Genomic DNA, 17,792 nt, shown 5'->3' with positions numbered 1-17,792 from the left:
GAAAGCCCTCTGGGCTTGGAGATGGGTGAAGTCTGAGTTTTTCCAATGTGGGAGTGTTCAAACAGTGGGTGTGGGGGGCAGCTGTGGACTGTTGGTTTCCCCATCTGCAGAATGAGGTAATAAGGTGGTCACCCTCATGGCCTAGTGTGTAAGGGTTCAGTGAGCTAAGACATTTATTATTATTATTGCTTTTTCAAGGATGATTTATTTTTTAAAAAAATTTTATATTTTTGGCTGCACCGCACACAGCATGCAGGATGTTAGTTCCCCAACCAGGGGTTGAACCTACACCCCCTGCAGTGTAAGCCCAGAGTCTTAACCACATCAGGGAAGTTTCTCCAAGAATGATATATTTTTAAATTAAGTTTACAGGCAGGTACCAGCTCTGACAACCAGTCAGCCTCCCAGTTCTCATTCTGTGTCACATGCTTGTATAAACTGCACCCATAAACCATAAAAAGTAATTTATCATTTCCAATTCTTTTTAAAAAGTGACAGGAGAACCTAAAGACACTTACTAAGCAAACTGAAGGGTGGACTTTCCTAGGTTTTTATGAGCTTTTCCGTTTAATCATTTACAGTTACTTTGCTTGCGATTCATCTGGCAGCATTTTTTTAAGGCAACTCACTTTTATTCTTTCCAATGCAGGCAACACGCTTTGCATACAAACAACTCTTTGAATATTTGATTCATTTGATAGAGTGAAGTTATTAACTGAGGCTTAACTGGCATAAACAAGTTTGGTAACAGACAGCTACTCCTCAGGAAGTGTACAGCTTAACAGTTGGGAGCAGAATTGCTTCGTCATAATAGTAGCCAGCTAGGCTGGGCAGATTTTACAGATACGATGAACCATGTCTTCCAAATCGGCAAACTGGGTAAGCTAGATGGTTTCAGAGAGCTGTATTGTACTAGTTACAGTAATTACTAATAGAATTTCACCCTGTGTTTTCACTTCTCACTCTGAAATGTTGCCATTTTGCTCATGCTGGAGTGGACCCTGGCACACCTTTCTCCATGCTTATACAAAATCCTAGGGGTTCATACCAAGACATTGTCCTGATGGGATCTGAAGTATGAGAAGGCATCAACTAGGTGGAACGCAGAAGAGATCAGTCTAGAGACAGCAGCAGGGGTCCCACCATGTGGGGCCTTAGAGGAAGAGTTTGTAGTTAATTCTAAGGGCACTCGGAAGCCATTGGAGTCTTTTTTTAAAAAAACATTTTCTTTTGTATTTCTATTTATCTTCGGCTGCACTGGGTCTTCATTGCTTTGTGCGGGCTTTCTTTAGTTGCGGTGAGCGGGGGCTGCTCTTCGTTGCGGTGCACGGGCTTCTCACTGCGGTGGCTTCTCGCTGCAGAACACGGGCTGTAGGTGTGGGCTTCAGTTGTTGCAGCACGCAGCCTCAGTAGTTGTGGTGCACGGGCTCAGTTGTTCTGCGGCATTGTGAAATCTTGCCCGAACGGGGATCAAACCCGTGTCCCCTGCATTGGCAGGAGGACTCCCATCCACTGTGCCACCAAGTAAGTCTCATTGGAGTCTTTGATGAGTGGAATGAAAGTTAAGGTGACAAGAGCTAAAAGGCTATTACCCATGCAAGAGATCATAATGGCTTGTACTAAGAATAGTGAGAACTGAGGATTTAGGGAGATTAAAGAGGAGGAGGAGACTTCTGTCCCTACGATTTGCCTTCCTACTACCAGCAGTGAGGTCTCCTGACATAGTCCAGCCTTTGGAGATAACTGTTGATATCTAGCTGGCTGTCTGGGTCCAGAGAGTAGTGATTCCCTATTTGGCCACAATCCAGGTCAGATTTGGGGCTCAGGTTGGGGCTCCAATATGACCTTACCTGGGGCTTCTCCTCCCATCTGATTGCTCCTCATAGATCTGAACTCTAAAGGGATGGAGTGTCCCAGCCTCTGTACACACACACCTCCTCATGATGTCATTCATTCTCATGAAACACTGAAGGTTCTCAAAGTTGTATCTCTAGACCTTCCCCCATTTACACTGTTTAGTCAACATTGCAAATGTACCACATAGATACAGAAACACATTAAGGAAGAGAAGGGGACTTCTGTCCCTATGATTCTCCTTTCTACTGCCAGCAGTGGGGTCTCCTGACATAGTCAGGCCTCTGGAGGTAACTGTTGATATCTAGCTGGCAGTCTGGGTCCAGAGAGTAGTGATTCCCTCTTTGGCCACAATCCAGGTCAGATTTGGAGTTCCATCTCCGCCCACCCCACCCTGCTCCTCCCACAGTTATTTCCCTTTCATGAAATGACACCTCTACAAGCAAAACCCTTGAAATCACTTCTCCCTCTCACTTTCACTCCCCACATAAGTCCTCTGGGTTTCAGCTTGAAAATAAATTGTGAAAGTGTGGCCATACTCCCTGCGATCTAAGCCACCTGTGACTCTCAGTTGGCTTATTGCCATAGTCTCTTATCTGCCCTCCTGCTCCACTAGTCCTTACCTCATATTCAACACAGCAGCTGGAGGGATCTTTTTAAAAAAAGATGTTACTATTTCAAAAGTTTGCATATGGTAAGAATTGCAAATAATCTACAAGAACGAACTGAGTCTCCTTTTCATGTCTTTGACTCTTCCATCTGCTGTCTTCTCTCCTCAGAGGTGACTCTGGATCCAGCTTCTTCTGTAGACTTGTAGAGACACTGTGGGCATGACTCTATGCATTTGTGAATGATTTGTTTAAAATGTAAATGAGACTTTGTCACTTCCTTGATAAAAACCTTTTGATGGTTCCCCAGCAAAGTGAGACTAAAATCCAAATTCCATCGTGAGGCTATAGGACCCGGCTTGTGGCACCTGGCCATTCTGCTTCCTCAGCTCTCCTTCACCCTCACTCTGCTCCAGTCGTGCTGCCCCCCACCTCCCCCCACCCCCCGGTTCCCTTGCATTCTCAGGATTTGTGCCCTGGCTGGTCCCTCATCTTAGCACACTCTTGCAGCCTATGTGGACTTGCAGGCTGCCTAAAGGTCACTTTGCTGAGTTCTCACGGTCATCATCATCCCACCCCCCATAAATAGTGTGCATTTGCTCTATTTGTAACACATCACAAAATGCGATTATTTATTTTCTCCAGTGGGGCTGGTCTCTTTGGTCACCACAATTGGTGCCCAGCACAGAACTGGAAATGGCACTAATAATGATTTTAAAAGGAGAAAAACTATCATTTACGTCGTCACTGTGCCAAATACCGATCTAATGGTTTATCAACTCATTTGATTCTCATAGCCATTTTAGGGATAGCTAATATCCACATTTAAAAAACAAGGAAACTGAAGCAAGAAATGTTATACACAAGAACTAGCATGTGAATCGGAGAAGGCAATGGCACCCCACTCCAGTACTCCTGCTTGGAAAATCCCAAGGACGGAGGAGCCTGGTAGGCTGCAGTCCATGGGGTCGCGAAGAGTCGGACACGACTGAGCGACTTCACTTTCACTTTTCACTTTCATGCACTGGAGAAGGAAATAGCAACCCACTCCAGTGTTGTTGCCTGGAGAATCCCAGGGACGGGGGAGCCTGGTGGGCTGCCGTCTCTGGGGTCGCACAGAGTCAGACATGACTGAAGCGACTTAGCAGCAGCAGCAGCAGCAGCAGCAGCAGCATGTGAATACGCAGTCCTTTAATCTCAGTGAATGAGCGAATCAATGAATGGCCCTGAGTGCCGAGTGGCAAGGAGAAGAGGGAGGCGGGCGGAGCCTAGGTCGCGGGAGCCAATGGGCACGCAGCTATGGGACCGCCGGCTCCGCCCAAGCCGCGCGGAGGCCGCTGGGAGTTGTGGTCCCTCGCCCGCCTGGCCACGTCACTGCCTTGAAACCCTAAGTCCTCTCCTGAGTTTCTGGAACGATCCGTATTTCCGAACCTCTAGGTCGGTTCCTTTGCCTCCAGGCCTATTATTCCTTCCTCCCTCTGTTTCTGACGCGTCCCGACGTAGTCTCCCGGTTCCGCCGCCCGGCATGCCCCCCCAGGCCTGGAGCCCGCTTAGTATCACCCTCTACGTTCATTCCCCGCCTCCCGCCCCGTCTCCCTTCGGTGTGGCCTCCCAGTCCCGCCCCCTGAGGTGGTTTCTTTCACGTCCTCTCAGCCCCTCCATTTCGTGCGCGTGCGGCCCACGGCCCCGTCCAATTGCCGAGTTCCCCGCCCCACACACCCTTTCCCTGGCACCCCCCTCCGCCCCGTTTGGTACGCCCCGGCCACGCCCCCTCGCGGACGCGGTTGGTACGCGCCGCGCTCCCCTGCTCGCCGCAGTGGTTCGGCCGCGGCGACCCCTCTCCGGAGGCGCGTCCCCTGCGCTTGGTACAGCCCGGCCCGTCTCCCCCGGAGCCGCGCGCCCGCGCCCCTCAGTCGGCGCAGCCCGCAGCCCCCCGTGCGGCCCGTGGCAGCCCCCCAGCCCGCTCGGCCCGCGCCCGCCATGGTCCGTCCGCGCCGCGCCCCGCACCGCTCCGGCGCTGGGGGCCCCCTCGGGGGTCGAGGCCGCCCCCTGCGGCCCTTCACGGCGCGCGCCGCCCGCTCGCGCTCCTGGCCGGCCAGCCCTCGGGGACCGCAGCCGCCACGGATCCGGGCTCGCTCGGCCCCTCCCATGGTGAGCCCCCCGCCCTTTTTCCAGAGCTTTCCACGGCCCCGCCCCCGCCGGCCCCTCCCCCGGGCTGGTGTCTTTGTCCCCCGGCTCCCACCCCCTCGGGGGTTTCTCCGGTGACCCGAAGGGTGGTCCCGCCTGGGACCCGCTCCCCCCGTGAAACCCCCTGGGTGGTACGCGCCGGGCTCTCCCCTTTGTTTCGCGTTCGGGATGGGGTGGCGGGGGTGGGGTACGGGGGTGGCAAGGGCTCAAATTACTGCTGACTCCGCGGCCTGATTCGAACGCTGGGTGGGGGGCGGGCGGACGGTCGGCATGTACTGTTGTTTTTCCAATTGGAAAGTTGCTCTCTCTCCGCGCAGGGAAGCTGGAGATGGGGGAGGAGCGGGGGGCGCTGGCGAGGGGCCCCGCGTCTCGCAGTCGGGCGCCCAGGTGTTGCCCCCGGGGGCGTTCAGCAGGGCGCCCGTGGCGTGTGCGCCCGGGGTTCGTTTGCGCGCTTGCCCAGGTGTGGGATGTCCCCACTGATCACGGCAAGCCCAGATCTTAAACATAAACATAGCTTCGCAGGGACGCTAAGTTAGACACGCTTCCCCAGACCCACAACCTGTACATACTTCTCAAAAATCTTCCTAAGGTTTTTGGGGCGGTAAATTCACACATCCCAACGTTAAAAATCACGCACAGCTAAACTGTGACACGCTTGCTCAGATGCGCCGTTTACCCTAACCTGGGGCTAATTAATAAATACCCTGCCTCACCGTTGTACGTGGCGGGGACCTGTGGCAGCTGCACACCAGCCTTGAGCAGGTTTTCTTGATGTTAAGAGTCAGATGCCCGGACTCTGAACACCTCTCTGCTCTTAAACATCACCCTTGACTCCATTGCTTCCCAGTTTCTTAGCGTTCATGTCCTCTTGTTCACAAGCGTGTCCTGGGTCCTTAAACGTGCGTCCTAAGGCTTTCATCTTTTTTCAAGTACTAAAAAGGCTTCCTATGCAGTGACTAGCAAAACACATGTGGGAGGTACAGCCAGTTTACATGCACACCTGTCCAGATGTGAGATTTCCTTTTAGGATTGCATTTAGGTCTAGTCCTTAAACGTGCCCCTCCACCTTGATGCTCATCCTGCATTCGTTGAGAGCTGGGCTTAAGCTTCTCTGATCTTCACCCCGCAGATTAAAGCGTGGTTAGTCTGATGGCTAGAAATACGGCGGAGTTTAAACAGGTGTCCCTGGTGCTCACATGACCCAGGTCCTTAAGTGCGTTTGTCTGGATCCCAAGGGCTTCTACAGTTGTGTGATCTAACTAGTTTGTTGGATGTTATGGGCTCTGGCCGTGGTGCCTACGCACCCAGGGCTCCAACGGTCTATCTCCATCTCAGGAACACACACCACCATGTTCTTAGAGCGGGAAGCCCTCTGCCTTTCTTCCTGATCTCACTGGATTGTCTGAATCCCAGAACCACCTGCCCACACGGAGAGCACGCTTGGCTCAGATTTCTTTGCCTTTTAAGCTCTTGCGAAATATAGTTTTTCCTGTCTCATATTCTGGGGCAGAAGACACCTGTGTGCTTTATAGGAAATTTGGAAAAAAATACTCATTAGTAGTAAGATGAAAATAACCACTTTTATTTTTTCTGGCTGCCTGGAGGCGCCTACTAGAGAGGTTTTCGAGTTTCCTGCTGCCCCGCAGTCCAAAACTCCCCCTTGTTTGTTTTGAGATGTTTTTGGTGTGTGTGTGTTTAGAGATGACGGGATAGTGCCCCACGAGTAGGATGTGTCCTGCTTGGCTTTGTCCTGCCAACATTGTGGTGTGCTGCAGATGCTCTCAAGACACTGTGTTTGGGAGACCCTCCGTTTGTCGTCTGGCTCCCGGTTCCCAGAGTTCTGTTCTCTGTGCTTCCGGTCGCTTCCTCCCGCCTCCCCAGGGTCAGCCTGAAGTGGCTGCAGACTGGGCTGCGTGAGGGAGGGCTGGAGCCCGCCTGGCGGGAGCCGGGGGAGAGCCTGGATTCTCTCTCCAGGGCCGGGGGAACCGTGGAAGAGAGTTCTGTGCTTGGGCGGGATGGGGCAAGCTGGTGTGCGTCTGGCTGTGTGTCGTGGGGTGTTCTGAGAGTCGTATCTCAATAGAGGGACCCAAAATTGATGATCCTGGGAGGATGAGTGGGGCGCATCTCTTGAAGGGGAGGGCATGGCAGGCCAGGGCAGAGCCTGGCCCGAGCAAAGGCTGAAGGGGAAGCAGCTGGTCGCTTTCAGGGACCAGCGTTGAGAGGACAGGCAGGCCGGGCAGAAAAGGACGTGGGGGCCACCCAGTCTGAGTGTCAGCTCTGGAAGAAAGGGTTTGGAGACTGCCTGGGGCAATTTGCCGCAGGGGGCCTGGGGTCTGGAGGTTGGGGTGTCCCTTCTGGGGTGTGTGGGGGCAGCTCCTCAATTGCCTCCCCCTCTCCCGCAGCAAGGTGCTCGGGTCTTTGGGGCCCTGGGCCCCATCGGGCCCTCCTCGCCTGGACTCGCCCTCGGGGGCCTGGCCGTTGGTGAGCACCGGCTCAGCAACAAGCTGCTGGCCTGGAGCGGTGTCCTGGAGTGGCAGGAGGTGAGCACCCGCGGCCTGCGAGTCTGCAGGGTGGGGGCTGATTTGGGGGTCCCGCAGGTAGGCAGCCAGCCCGTACAGCTGGGCTGTGTCCAGAGACCCCTCTGCCCCCACCACAGAAGCGCAGACCCTACTCGGACTCCACCGCGAAGCTGAAGCGGGCCCTTCCCTGCCAGGCCTACGTGAACCAGGGCGAGAACCTGTAAGTGCGGGCAGGGTGCGAGGGTGGGTGGCGGAGGGGGTGCGCCCTCCTGACCCTCTCCTCCTGCAGGGAGACTGACCAGTGGCCGCAGAAGCTGATCATGCAACTGATCCCGCAGCAGCTGCTGGTGAGATCCCACCCTTACCCGCCCCGGCCACGAGCACCTGCCCAGCCCTGACCCTGCTGCCCCCATGTCGCCCCCAGACCACCCTGGGCCCCCTGTTCCGCAACTCCCAGCTGGCGCAGTTCCACTTCACCAACAGAGACTGTGACTCCCTCAAGGGGCTCTGCCGGGTCATGGGCAACGGCTTCGTGAGTTGGGCAGGGGTGATGGGGGCGGGTGGGGACAGAGGCCCTGGGAACACCGTGGTGACCAAGTAAAGTGGTAGGCAGAGCTCTGCTGGGACAATCAAGGCAGGTGGCAGGGTCCGGGGAGACCTCCGGGGGCATCCCCCGTCCCTGTGAACTGGGGTCTCACTGCTTAGAGGGGACAGCAGAGGAACCCAGCTCTCCGCCAGGCCAGGCCGTGGCGGGCATGGAGCACAGGAGCAAAGGGAGGGGCCTGGGCCCGCCCTCCGCCGAGCCAGGAGCTTGTTGGGGCCACAGCCCCTGGCAGGGACCTGGAAGTGGGGGTGATGGGAAAGAGCTGGAACAGGGAATAGTTCTTATCTGCGGTCCCCTAGGGGGAGCTAGGGCATTTGTGTAAAACCGAGGCAGTGGTCTGAGAGTAGTGGGTGCTCAGTAAACTCGAGCTGGTGAGGTTGTTAAGAGTCAGGGTTCAGACACAGCTGGCGTGGGCACGTTTCCAGCAGCTGCCCAAGGGAAGCTGCCCAGAGGGCTCTGCTCTGGGGTCCCTCCAGTCCTCCGTCCCCTCTGGGACAGCCTGCCTCCCGGCTGTGGTCTTCAGGGGGCGCTGTGCGGTCCTCCCTTTCTTCGTGGGATTGACAGGTGTGGGGGGGTCTCTCCTGCCTGGTTCAGCACTGTTTGCTGAGAGCACGCCTGCTCCACCCCGGTGGGGACAGGGACGCCTATGGGGCTCAGGTTCTCCTGCAGTCCCACCGAGGAGGCAGTAGCTTCTCATGCAACAGGCGTTTACGTGGCACTTGCTGTGGGCACTGTTGTTATGCCATTGTACAGATCGGGTAACTGAGGTGCAGAGGTGACTTGCCTTGGGTCAAAGCTAGGAGGACGCAGAGCTGGGTCTGCTCCCCGGCTCTGGTCTGGCGTCTCCCCCCGGTGTGGTGGCCTCTGTCCGCTGGGCCCAGGCTCCCGGGACAGGGCCGGCCTGGGGTGGGGGGCGGGCGTGGGAGATGGAGCCCTCTCAGGACCCTCACCTCCCAACATGGGGCCCCTGTCCTGACCCCAGATCACCGTGGGGCCGACACCGAGGTGCGGGTTCTTAGGCCGCGGTGGCCCTGGTCCCTTGGAGGGTTTCTGCCCCTTGATGCCCGCCCTCCCGCAGGCGGGCTGCATGCTCTTCCCGCACATCTCCCCATGCGAGGTGCGCGTGCTCATGCTGCTGTACTCGTCCAAGAAGAAGATCTTCATGGGCCTCATCCCCTACGACCAGAGCGGCTTCGTCAACGCCATCCGGCAGGTCATCACCACCCGGAAACAGGTGTGCCCTGGGGCTGCCACTCACCCTGAGGCTCTGCAGGGCCGGGGGGCACAGGGAGCTGGACGGGCTGGCGGGCACAGCAGTCTGGCAGGACGGGGTGTGTGCGCACCATGCTCCCACCTCATCAGCGGTTCACAGCGTCCCCTTCACCTGAAAGTGTCCCAGCCGAGGGCACGGGGGCAGCGGGGCTGGGCCAGCACTGGGGAGTCCTCTAGGCCTGTGGGCAGCCTGGAAACACAAGCCCGGCAGGGGTCCGAGGCGGGGCTGGGCCTTGGGGCAGCCTCCAGGTTCCCAGGCTCCTCTGGGGAGCCTGGGGCACCAGCCCACCTGTCTCCTCCCACAGGCAGTGGGACCTGGTGGCGTGGCAGGCCCCGTCCAGATCGTCAACAACAAGTTCCTGGCGTGGAGCGGAGTCATGGAGTGGCAGGAGGTGAGGCCAAGGGGACCTTAGGACCAGTGCTTCGTCACTGACCCAGGGCGCCTTCCACTCCTGACCTGAGCCTCTTCCCCCCAAAAGCCCAGGCCTGAGCCCCACAGCCGGTCTAAGCGGTGGCTGCCCTCGCACATCTATGTGAACCAAGGGGAGATCCTGTGAGTGGTGGGCAGGGGGCGGGGCTGGAAGGCGGGGGCGGGGCTGGAGGGAGCCCCGCCTCCTGAACTGCAGGCGTGTCCCCGCAGGAGGACCGAGCAGTGGCCGAGGAAGCTGTACATGCAGCTCATCCCGCAGCAGCTCCTGGTGAGCGGGGAGGGGCGCCTGCCTCCACCCCCGGGCGGGGGTGGGGGTGCTGCAGGCCTGGCTTCGAGGGGGTCACAGCCGGGGTGAGGTGCGGGGTCGCCGGGTGGCCACTGGGTGGGGGCCTCATGAAGCCGCCCCTGGGCCCTGCAGACCACGCTGGTGCCGCTCTTCCGGAACTCCCGCTTGGTGCAGTTCCACTTCACCAAGGACCTGGAGACGCTGAAGAGCCTGTGCCGGATCATGGACAATGGCTTTGTGAGTGGGGCGGGCCGCGCGCCGGGCTGACGACCCCAAACAGAGCGACTCGGGGCGCAGAAACCGAAAGGAGACGGAGGGGAGGTTCCCCCAGAACCAGCCCTGGGGAAGCATGCAGTGCTGTTTGCGTGGACATCACTTGTCCTGACCCCGGTTCACAGATGGGGAAACTGAGGCTCAGAGGCTGTGCCCGCACGTGCTGGGCCTCTGGGTCCTGCTCGCTGTCTGGGTTAACCCCTGCTTCCAGGCCCTTACTGCCCCGTGTCCTCGCCCTTCCCTGGGTCGGGGTCTGTCTTCCTCCAGCCCGCGCTCTTAGCCCCGGGTCTCATCTGCTGCGCGTCTCAATTGGTCCCTCTGCTCTGCAGGCCTCAGTCTCTCCCTCTGGGAAGCAAGGGTGTTGGGCTCCTGAAGCCACAGCTGTCCGTGTCTGCTTTTGGGTGTTTGCTCTACTGGGTCCGGCTGTCCTAGCTCAGCATTTCTTTCTAAATCAGCTGAAGGCATCATAGTCGTGCTTCAGTGCCTTTGAGGGGCTGGTTGTGTATGCCTTTTGTGGTAAATAAGAGTTGAAAAGCTCAGAGTTTGCTCAGGGAGACCTTACTGTGAGCACCCCTGCAGGCTCTCAGCTCCGGTGGGTGCTGGGAGCGCCTTCCCCTGGCCCTGTCACCGCTGGTCCCCGTGGTGGCGCACAGCCAACGGCGGCACAGCCTCTTCTGGGGGCCCGCGGGGCCTCAAGCTCTCAGCCTGGGAGATAGGGATGGTGACGCCCGGGCCTGCAGAGGGCGAGGATCCGGTGAGATGGGTCGGGAGGCGCTTGGTACCTGTGGGTGCTGTGGTGCTGAGCCACGGGGTGCGTCACCTGCCCAGCCTCCTTGCTCTCGACTGCCTCTAGGGTTTCCCCAGTGGAGGCCGCCCTGGGGCCCCGCCGTCTCTCCCCTAGCGTGGGGTGGCTTGTGTGCGGTGCTGTCCGTCACGGCTGTGGCTGGTCCTGGGTGCTCGCCCAGTCGGCGTGGGGGTCACAGGATCACCGGAGCGTGCTGGGAGGACCCTCGGGCAGGCGCTTCTGTCTCAGGTCCCCTCCTGAGAGTGGTGACAGGCCTGGGGACAGCCCGGAATGCTCTGTCCTCTGGACGCGGGCTCTCAAGGGAAGGAGTGCGCTGAGGGCTGGCTGTGACTGCTCTCTGCGCCGCCAGGCGGGCTGCGTGCACTTCTCCTACAAGGCCTCCTGCGAGGTCCGCGTGCTCATGCTCCTGTACTCCTCGGAGAAGAAGATCTTCATTGGCCTCATCCCCCACGATCAGAGCAACTTCGTCAACGGCATCCGGCGCGTCATCGCCAACCAGCAGCAGGTGCTGCAGCGGAACCTGGAGCAGGAGCAGCAGCAGCGAGGGGTGAGGGCCCCCCTCGCTGTGCCGCTTCTCCCCAACCCGCCCCGGCCCGCGGCTGACTCCTCCCTACTGTCCTTCCCCACAGATGGGAGGGTAGTGGGCCCCCCTGGGGCCGGGCCTCTCCAGGAGTCACAGATGAGGCCCCTGCGAAGACTGGTGAGTGGCAGCCGGCCCAGGGCAGGAGGGCCCCGTGGACACGCCTGCGGTTGGGAGGTGGTGTGACCCTGGCTTACAGGAGATGAGAGAGGGAGAGGCCTGCCCGCCCCCGCTGAGCCCCTGGGAGGCTTCTGGCCTGGGGCGGGGTGCGGGGTCCCCCACCCAGTCCTCCTCTATGCCCCCCACCCCCCACCCCTATCAGATGCTTCTGAGCAGGGGCCTCTGGGGACTGTGCCCGCCCGGCGAGATGGAGGACCACGTCCTGAGATGTCTCCGAGGACAGCCCCCCACCCTGTACGTTTCCCCAATAAAGTCTTTTAAAAGCCGTCTGGCCACTTGGCTCTGTTCAGACTCCCGCCTCCAGAGAGGCCGGGCCCCTCATCTGAGCTGGGAGAGGATGCCACCGCGCACAGAGCTGCCCAGCCTGGGTGGTACCTTCTGCTCCAAGTCTTCCAGGGTTCTTCCTGCAGCTGCTCCCAGGCTGCCCTCCCTGCCCTGTGGCTTCCATGGGCCTCACTCGGCTGGAAGCAGACACGAGGCAGGGCCAGGCAGGTTCCAGCTGCCACCAACATAAATCTCTCCAACCCAGGAGAGGCAGGGGCCCCCCAGGGGGCAGAGTCCCCATTAGCGCCTTCCTGGGACCCTGAGCCCAGCAGGTCTGTGCTGCTGGCCTGGCTGGGTGAACCACACTTCTTCCCAGCAAAATGCTGGCCAAGAGTTAGGAAAAATAGCATTTATTGTGGTGAGGGGCGAGGGCCGGGTGGGGGGTGGGGGGTGGGGGGTGGGGGGGTGCGGTGCAGGATGGCTCAGCCCTCTGAGAACTGGCGGTACAGCCGCTCGAGCTGCGGTGCCACATGCAGCCGAAATGGGATCTCCAGGACGGCCGCGAAGCCTTCAGCCAGCGTGGGGGCCTCGAACTGCTTCCTGGTGGCAGAGGGTGCGGGCTGGAGGCGAGGCCCAACCTTGGGGCTCACCCCGATGTCCCCCCCCCCCTCACCCTGCGGCCCCCACCTGTAGCCATAAATGACGATGTCGGACACGGGCACGTGGGAGGAGTCTGTCATCTCCCGGAACTGCAGGGGCAGAGGTGGGGCCGGTGAGGCCAAGGCTCGGTGGGGTCTGGGGGGACTGGGGGCGCTGGGGGTGCTCGCTCACCCGGTTGTTGTGGCGCGCCTGCTCCACGGTGGCACTGAAGAGGAAGCAGCGGCAGGGCACGCCCGCATCCCGGGCACACTTGATGTACCTTGGGGAGAGGAGGGCGGGGGGCTTGGTAAAGGGCCCGGGGCCGCCCTCCAGGGACCTTCCCTGGGACCCCGGTACCTGGCCCGGCTCTGGACGTCGGGGTTTGTGTTGTCGATCACGACCGGTTTCCTCTGCTTCAGGGCTGCCTCACATGCGGTCACACAGCGCTGCCATGAGCCCAGAGTGTCCTGGAGACCCAGAGAGAGATCAGGGATGGGGCCTGGGAGACCCAGGGGCACAGGGACCGAGGGCCGGTGGGGGGGGGACACCGAGGCAGAGTGACGGAGAGTCAGAAAGGACAGCTGTCCAGGGAGTGGAGACCAAGAGGACAGTTCTTGTGGGGTCGGGGGGCAATGAAAACCAAGTCCTACCCTGTTCACGTGGACGTATCCGGCTGACACGAGATGCTCCCGGAGGAAGGTGGACTTCCCGGCTGTGAAGGGTGCAGGGTGAGTGGGGCCTGAGGAGTCGGAAAGGGGCTGGGGCTTCTGGGGGTCAGGGAGTCTCACCCCCAGGAAATCCCACGGCGACGACCACCTCCGGGTCTGAGCTTAAGAGGGAGCTGGACTCGGGGAGGCAGAGAGGCCCAGAGCGGGCGACGCTCCTCTAGGAGGGACAGACAAGATGAGAGAGACCCGGCCCCATCCCTGTGCGCCCCCCGCACCGCCCTTCAGGCCTCACCGGGTCAAAGGCTGGGAGCTCGAAGCGGGTCGCGGGCCACTTGAGAAAGAACTCCTCTGGTGTGGTGAATGGCAGGCCCACGTTCAGGGCGAACTGCAGGCGAGGGCGCAAGTTGTGTGGGGTGGGGTGGGATGGGGCGGGGTGGGGGCGGGCTCCGGGGGCGGGACCGTGTGGGGCACTCACCAGGCGGTCTGCACAGGAGAAGTCTTTCTTCTTGCGCCCAGGGGCCCAGTTGGCTGGGCGTCCCGCTGCGTCTGGAACACGGAGCCCCGTCTCCACCCGCATCCTTGGGGGCGGCCCGTCCCCATCAGCGCCCAGAACCCACTCACCTCCCCAGCCCAAGGCCCTTACCTCCCACAAAGACGCTGTCCCCGATGGAGATGGGCACGCCCTCGTTGGCCTGGGCAGGGATGGGGACACATGAGAGGCAGTAAGGGACCCACGCCCACATCTGTCGCACTAACGGGTCCTCCTCCGTCGGTGCCCCGCATTAGGCGTGCCCTCCAGCCTCTGAGACCTCAGCCACTTCTCAGCCGCTTCACCGTCTGTTCTACAAGCGGCCGCCAGAGGGCGCCCGCTCCCACCGGGCGCGGCCCCGGACCCCACGCAGTCTGACCTCCCACTCGCCCCCCTCACCCGCTCAGCGGTAGCCACCCAGGCCTCCTCCCTGCCCGCGAACACACCAGACCCCATCCACCTCAAGATCCTTGCACTTGCTGTTACTCTGCTCTTTCCTCAGATGACACACGGCTCCCTCACCACCTTTAATCAACACCTGGCCGCACCCTCACTGTTTACACATCCATCAACACACTTATCATCGTCCGCGCCCTCCCTAGTCCAGGAGCACCCGGGCGCAGGCAGGTCTGTCTTGTCCACTAATACGTTCAGCTCAAGAAGCTTTGTTTGTTCTGAAGAGCAAACCCATGAATGAATCCACAGGTGATTTCTCTCTAGACCACTCCGGTTTTCCGAGTTTAAAAGCACTGGCCTCACCCACCAGCACTAGGACATGATAGCAAAAAAACTGAGGCGGCCAGGCCTGGGGAGGGGGTGACAGGGAAGGTCATGGAGCAGAGACCTGGAGTGGGCAGACGGGCGCGGAGCCCTGGGAGTCGGAGGCTCACCTGCTCCTGCAGGTGGTCCCACATGCCGCTCACTGGCTTCCGGTACAAGCCTGCGTGCGTGGCCACCAGCACCTGTGGGTGGGGTGGGGGTCAGACACCATCCTTGACTCTTGCTCCGACACCCAGAGTCCTTCAAGGGCACCTGAATCCCAAAGACACCACTCCAACCCTCACCAAGGTGAGCACCACTTACAAGGCATCTGTCAGCATAACCACCCCTGGGGCTCCCACCCACTCCCCAACTGGCTCACCATGTCACACCTTCTCCCCGGGTCTTTGTTTCCTCCTTTCCGGCCCACCGCGCTATCTCTGGCCCCTGTCTCAGCCTCTCTGTCCCTCTACATAGTCCTTCAGCCTCCCGTGCAGCCATACCTGAAAGGGGACCCCTAGCTTCTCCACCACAGCCTCCACCTTAGCTTTGAACTCCTCCGCTCGCAGCTTTCCGCGCCCGATGCCCATCTGGTTGGTGAAGATCACCAGCTGTGAAGGAGACGGGGTGTCACCCGGGCCCCTCATCAGGCCCAGGCCCGCCTTGTGAGCCGGCCCCCACGGGGCACACACCTTGTAACCCTTGGCGGCTAGTTCCCGGAGCTTCCGCGGAATCTCTAGGTACAAGATCCTAGGGCGGGCGAGGAAGCGCAAGGTGACCTGGGGCCCGGAAGCGCCTCAGCATCCCCTCCTACTGCCTCCAATCACCTCCAGTCACTGGGGCCAGTGGGAAAGACCTTCCCAGAACGTGTGGTGATGAGGGTCCCGTCCAGATCAAAACCAGCCACCTGGCGTCACCCAGAAAAAAGAGCAGCACTGTTACACCTCTGGTCCACCTAGCTCACAGGCTGGTTCGCATCAATTCTGCAAGCTGGGACTATGACCGCCCGCCCCTTACAGATGGGGAAACCCAGTCACAGCAGGCCTACCCATCCTATGTAAGGACAAGGATGCCACCCGGACAGCAGAGAGTGAAATCTTCTCTACCACCTCCCATTCCTCCTGAGCCCCTCAGTATTTCAATCTTTAAAATGGGTTTCGTATCCGACCCAGCCTCCTTCCATTTCACTTTTGGGGACTAATAACCACGAAAATCCAAATGGGAGCTAAGTTTTGTTTGGGTGTTAACTGGACTGTGCTAGAGCTCAGTCTTCAGCTTGGGCCTCACCTTGCCCCGAGCCTTCACACCAGGTGCTGTGAACACCAGCAGCTTCTCGAAGGTCTCCCAGCCAGGGGATGACTTCCTTATCCGCTTTTTCTGCTGCTCAACATTTTCCTCCTCTCCCTCTCGGGTCACGGGAGGGGTACTGGGTGGAGTGTCTGGCTGGGATTCTGGAGTGAGGGCCTCTTCCCAGCGCAGGGTCAGCGGGTGGAGGCCATTGACCAAATACAGCGTGTCCCCCACCCCCAGTGCGCCCTTCAAACCCGGTCTCAGCTCCTGGGTCCCGGCAGTTGAGGGGTTAACTCCCAGCTGTAGAGAGAGGCGGTAACTGGAGCTGGCCCCACCCCCCGGCAACCTCCTCCAATCAAATAACCCGGGAAAGGAATCGCCGTTCTCCACCAGCCAATCAGACCCTCGAGCCCCGCCTCTTCACCGTGTACCGCCAATCAGGCTCTGGGAAGATTAGCAGCCTCCAGTCTTACTCATTTTAAATGGGGATGGATGTTTACCCGGTTGCAGCGGGCTACACCTGTTCCCCTCCCAGAGTCTGGTTTTCCCAATTGGGCCCGTTCCCCGCTGGGTGACGATTCTCCATACCCTCCATCCTCACCCCCAGGCCTGCTGCCTCTTGTTAAGGAATCGGTACCTGTTTCACTGCCACCGTCCGAGTCTCAGGGTCAGCGACCAGCTCCACTGAAGATTGAAGGGGTGGAGTCAGGATCTGAATCCTTGGGTGACTGGTTCCCTCCTTACTGGGGAGCACGCCCCGCTTCAAACCACAGGATGGGGCCACAGCAGCCATTCGGCAGGAGGAAGCAGTTTATTTTCTAAGTAGGACTGGCTCACTCCTTGACATGCAGGAGCCAATAAAGGCCTTACAATTGCCTGGGACACTAGTCCTCGCCTAGGGAGACGGCAGGTATTTTTCTGTGTAGAAATGGCTTCTCCTTGATAATGTAGGACCTTGACAAGATGCAGATTCCGGGCTTGACCCGCAATATGCACTTTTCTCCATAGAACCGGCTCTCTGCTTAACAAGGGTCGTGGCCTCATTCAAGTCTTCGCGGCACTTGTGACTACCCTTCTCTGCCCAGTGACAAGTGTCTCGGGATGGACTCCCTCCGCTCCCGTCCAAGGCGTCTGGCTAAATCCAGGTCAAGTACCCTTTTTCTTTCTGTGCTCTCCACAGGGGGCACCTACTAACTTCGGGGCTGGCCGCACCACGCAGTTCCGCATGGTGGCCAAGCATATCCCCTCCTGTCTTTCCAACTGCCTGTGTTCCCGCTCCTTAAGCACACGCCACACCACCCGGTCCAGCTCAGGCCCCGCCCCGCCTACCCTGGTTTCGGGAGCACTTCCGGTCGGTAACCTGCGTCAAGGGTCCCCGGCCCAGGACCAGAGCTTGCCCTCCTGTGGGCAGGAAGATGGGAGGCGCTCCCCCAGCGGGGCTCTCCAGCCACAGGCGACCCTGGGTCTCCACCCTGGCCATTTTGGGAGTCGGCCTAAGGGGAAATAGGGAAACCGGTTTGACTGGCAGCCCTCAGTTGCCACAGGAAGTCCCGCCTCCTCCCGCCTTCTCCACTAGGAATTCCTTTCTTCCGCTAAAGGTTCCGGAAGTCCCACCCACTCGTCGGCCTCGGGATAGCTCGGTTTCCCAGGCGACGACGCCCCGCTCTACCTCCGGAGACTGGACCCCCGCTTTCCAGGGCAAAGGCCGAAAAATTCGCGCTCTCGCCTCGGCCCCACGCTCACCCCTGCCCACCGCTTGGTTCATTCGCCACTTCCGACCGGGGAGGGCTTGCCGGAGGCGCTGTGCCGGCGACTCGGCTGGCTGCTGTCTCTCCGCCCACGGAAATGACTCTTCCTACCGAGGTGGGCGGGGCATTGGCGCCGCTGCGGCATAAGCCCCGCCCTCTCAGGCCCAGGCACCCTAAGGTCCCTCTGCAGCTCTGACCTTCATCTCCTCTGCTGCAGTATGAGACTCAGGCCTGTAGGGGGGAGTGGATTCCATGCTCACAGATTTTCCTCTTTCCGCGTTGAAGTCTAATGTTTCC

The 17,792-nt window shown here is 59.6% G+C and overlaps 2 protein-coding genes across 2 annotated transcripts; one reads left to right on the top strand and one right to left on the bottom strand.

Moving 5' to 3' along the window:
• The first annotated feature begins 4,217 nt into the window (after positions 1-4,217).
• Positions 4,218-11,864, top strand: PTOV1 (PTOV1, extended AT-hook containing adaptor protein). Its single transcript, XM_027515099.1, has 13 exons — positions 4,218-4,613; positions 7,052-7,189; positions 7,306-7,388; positions 7,458-7,515; positions 7,593-7,700; positions 8,851-9,006; positions 9,350-9,436; positions 9,524-9,597; positions 9,685-9,742; positions 9,893-9,997; positions 11,188-11,385; positions 11,468-11,538; positions 11,741-11,864. The coding sequence occupies exons 1-12, from the start codon at positions 4,443-4,445 to the stop codon at positions 11,477-11,479; spliced, it is 1,248 nt and encodes a 415-aa protein (XP_027370900.1). The 5' UTR covers positions 4,218-4,442; the 3' UTR covers positions 11,480-11,538; positions 11,741-11,864.
• Positions 11,865-12,256: 392 nt separating this feature from the next.
• Positions 12,257-17,710, bottom strand: PNKP (polynucleotide kinase 3'-phosphatase). The gene is made up of 17 exons (XM_027515100.1): positions 17,491-17,710; positions 17,077-17,240; positions 16,385-16,431; positions 15,745-16,047; positions 15,285-15,364; positions 15,150-15,207; positions 14,961-15,068; positions 14,589-14,660; positions 13,813-13,861; positions 13,645-13,715; positions 13,462-13,554; positions 13,290-13,386; positions 13,152-13,213; positions 12,859-12,968; positions 12,694-12,781; positions 12,550-12,611; positions 12,257-12,462 (listed from the first exon to the last, which is right to left on the bottom strand). Exons 2-17 carry the CDS (start codon positions 17,225-17,227, stop codon positions 12,345-12,347), a joined length of 1,569 nt encoding a protein of 522 aa, XP_027370901.1. The 5' UTR covers positions 17,228-17,240; positions 17,491-17,710; the 3' UTR covers positions 12,257-12,344.
• Between the last annotated feature and the right edge of the window lie 82 nt (positions 17,711-17,792).

This window comes from Bos indicus x Bos taurus, chromosome 18, assembly GCF_003369695.1.
Source record: "Bos indicus x Bos taurus breed Angus x Brahman F1 hybrid chromosome 18, Bos_hybrid_MaternalHap_v2.0, whole genome shotgun sequence".
NCBI lineage: Eukaryota > Metazoa > Chordata > Mammalia > Artiodactyla > Bovidae > Bos > Bos indicus x Bos taurus.
The sequence above is the reverse complement of the archived record's forward strand: the minus strand, read 5'-3'. Positions and strand labels throughout refer to the sequence as shown.

Bases quoted from the DNA above. Each gene is read 5' to 3' on its own strand.
- PTOV1 (XM_027515099.1), top strand. From the start codon at position 4,443: ATGGTCCGTCCGCGCCGCGCCCCGCACCGCTCCGGCGCTGGGGGCCCC. The intron at 7,389-7,457 runs GTAAGTGCGGGC...CTCCTCCTGCAG, and splicing joins GTGAACCAGGGCGAGAACCT to GGAGACTGACCAGTGGCCGC. The intron at 9,743-9,892 runs GTGAGCGGGGAG...TGGGCCCTGCAG, and splicing joins TCATCCCGCAGCAGCTCCTG to ACCACGCTGGTGCCGCTCTT.
- PNKP (XM_027515100.1), bottom strand. From the start codon at position 17,227: ATGGCCAGGGTGGAGACCCAGGGTCGCCTGTGGCTGGAGAGCCCCGCT. The intron at 15,069-15,149 runs GTGTGTGCCCCG...TCTCCTTCACAG, and splicing joins TAGCCGCCAAGGGTTACAAG to CTGGTGATCTTCACCAACCA. The intron at 13,555-13,644 runs GTGAGTGCCCCA...CCTCGCCTGCAG, and splicing joins TCTCCTGTGCAGACCGCCTG to TTCGCCCTGAACGTGGGCCT.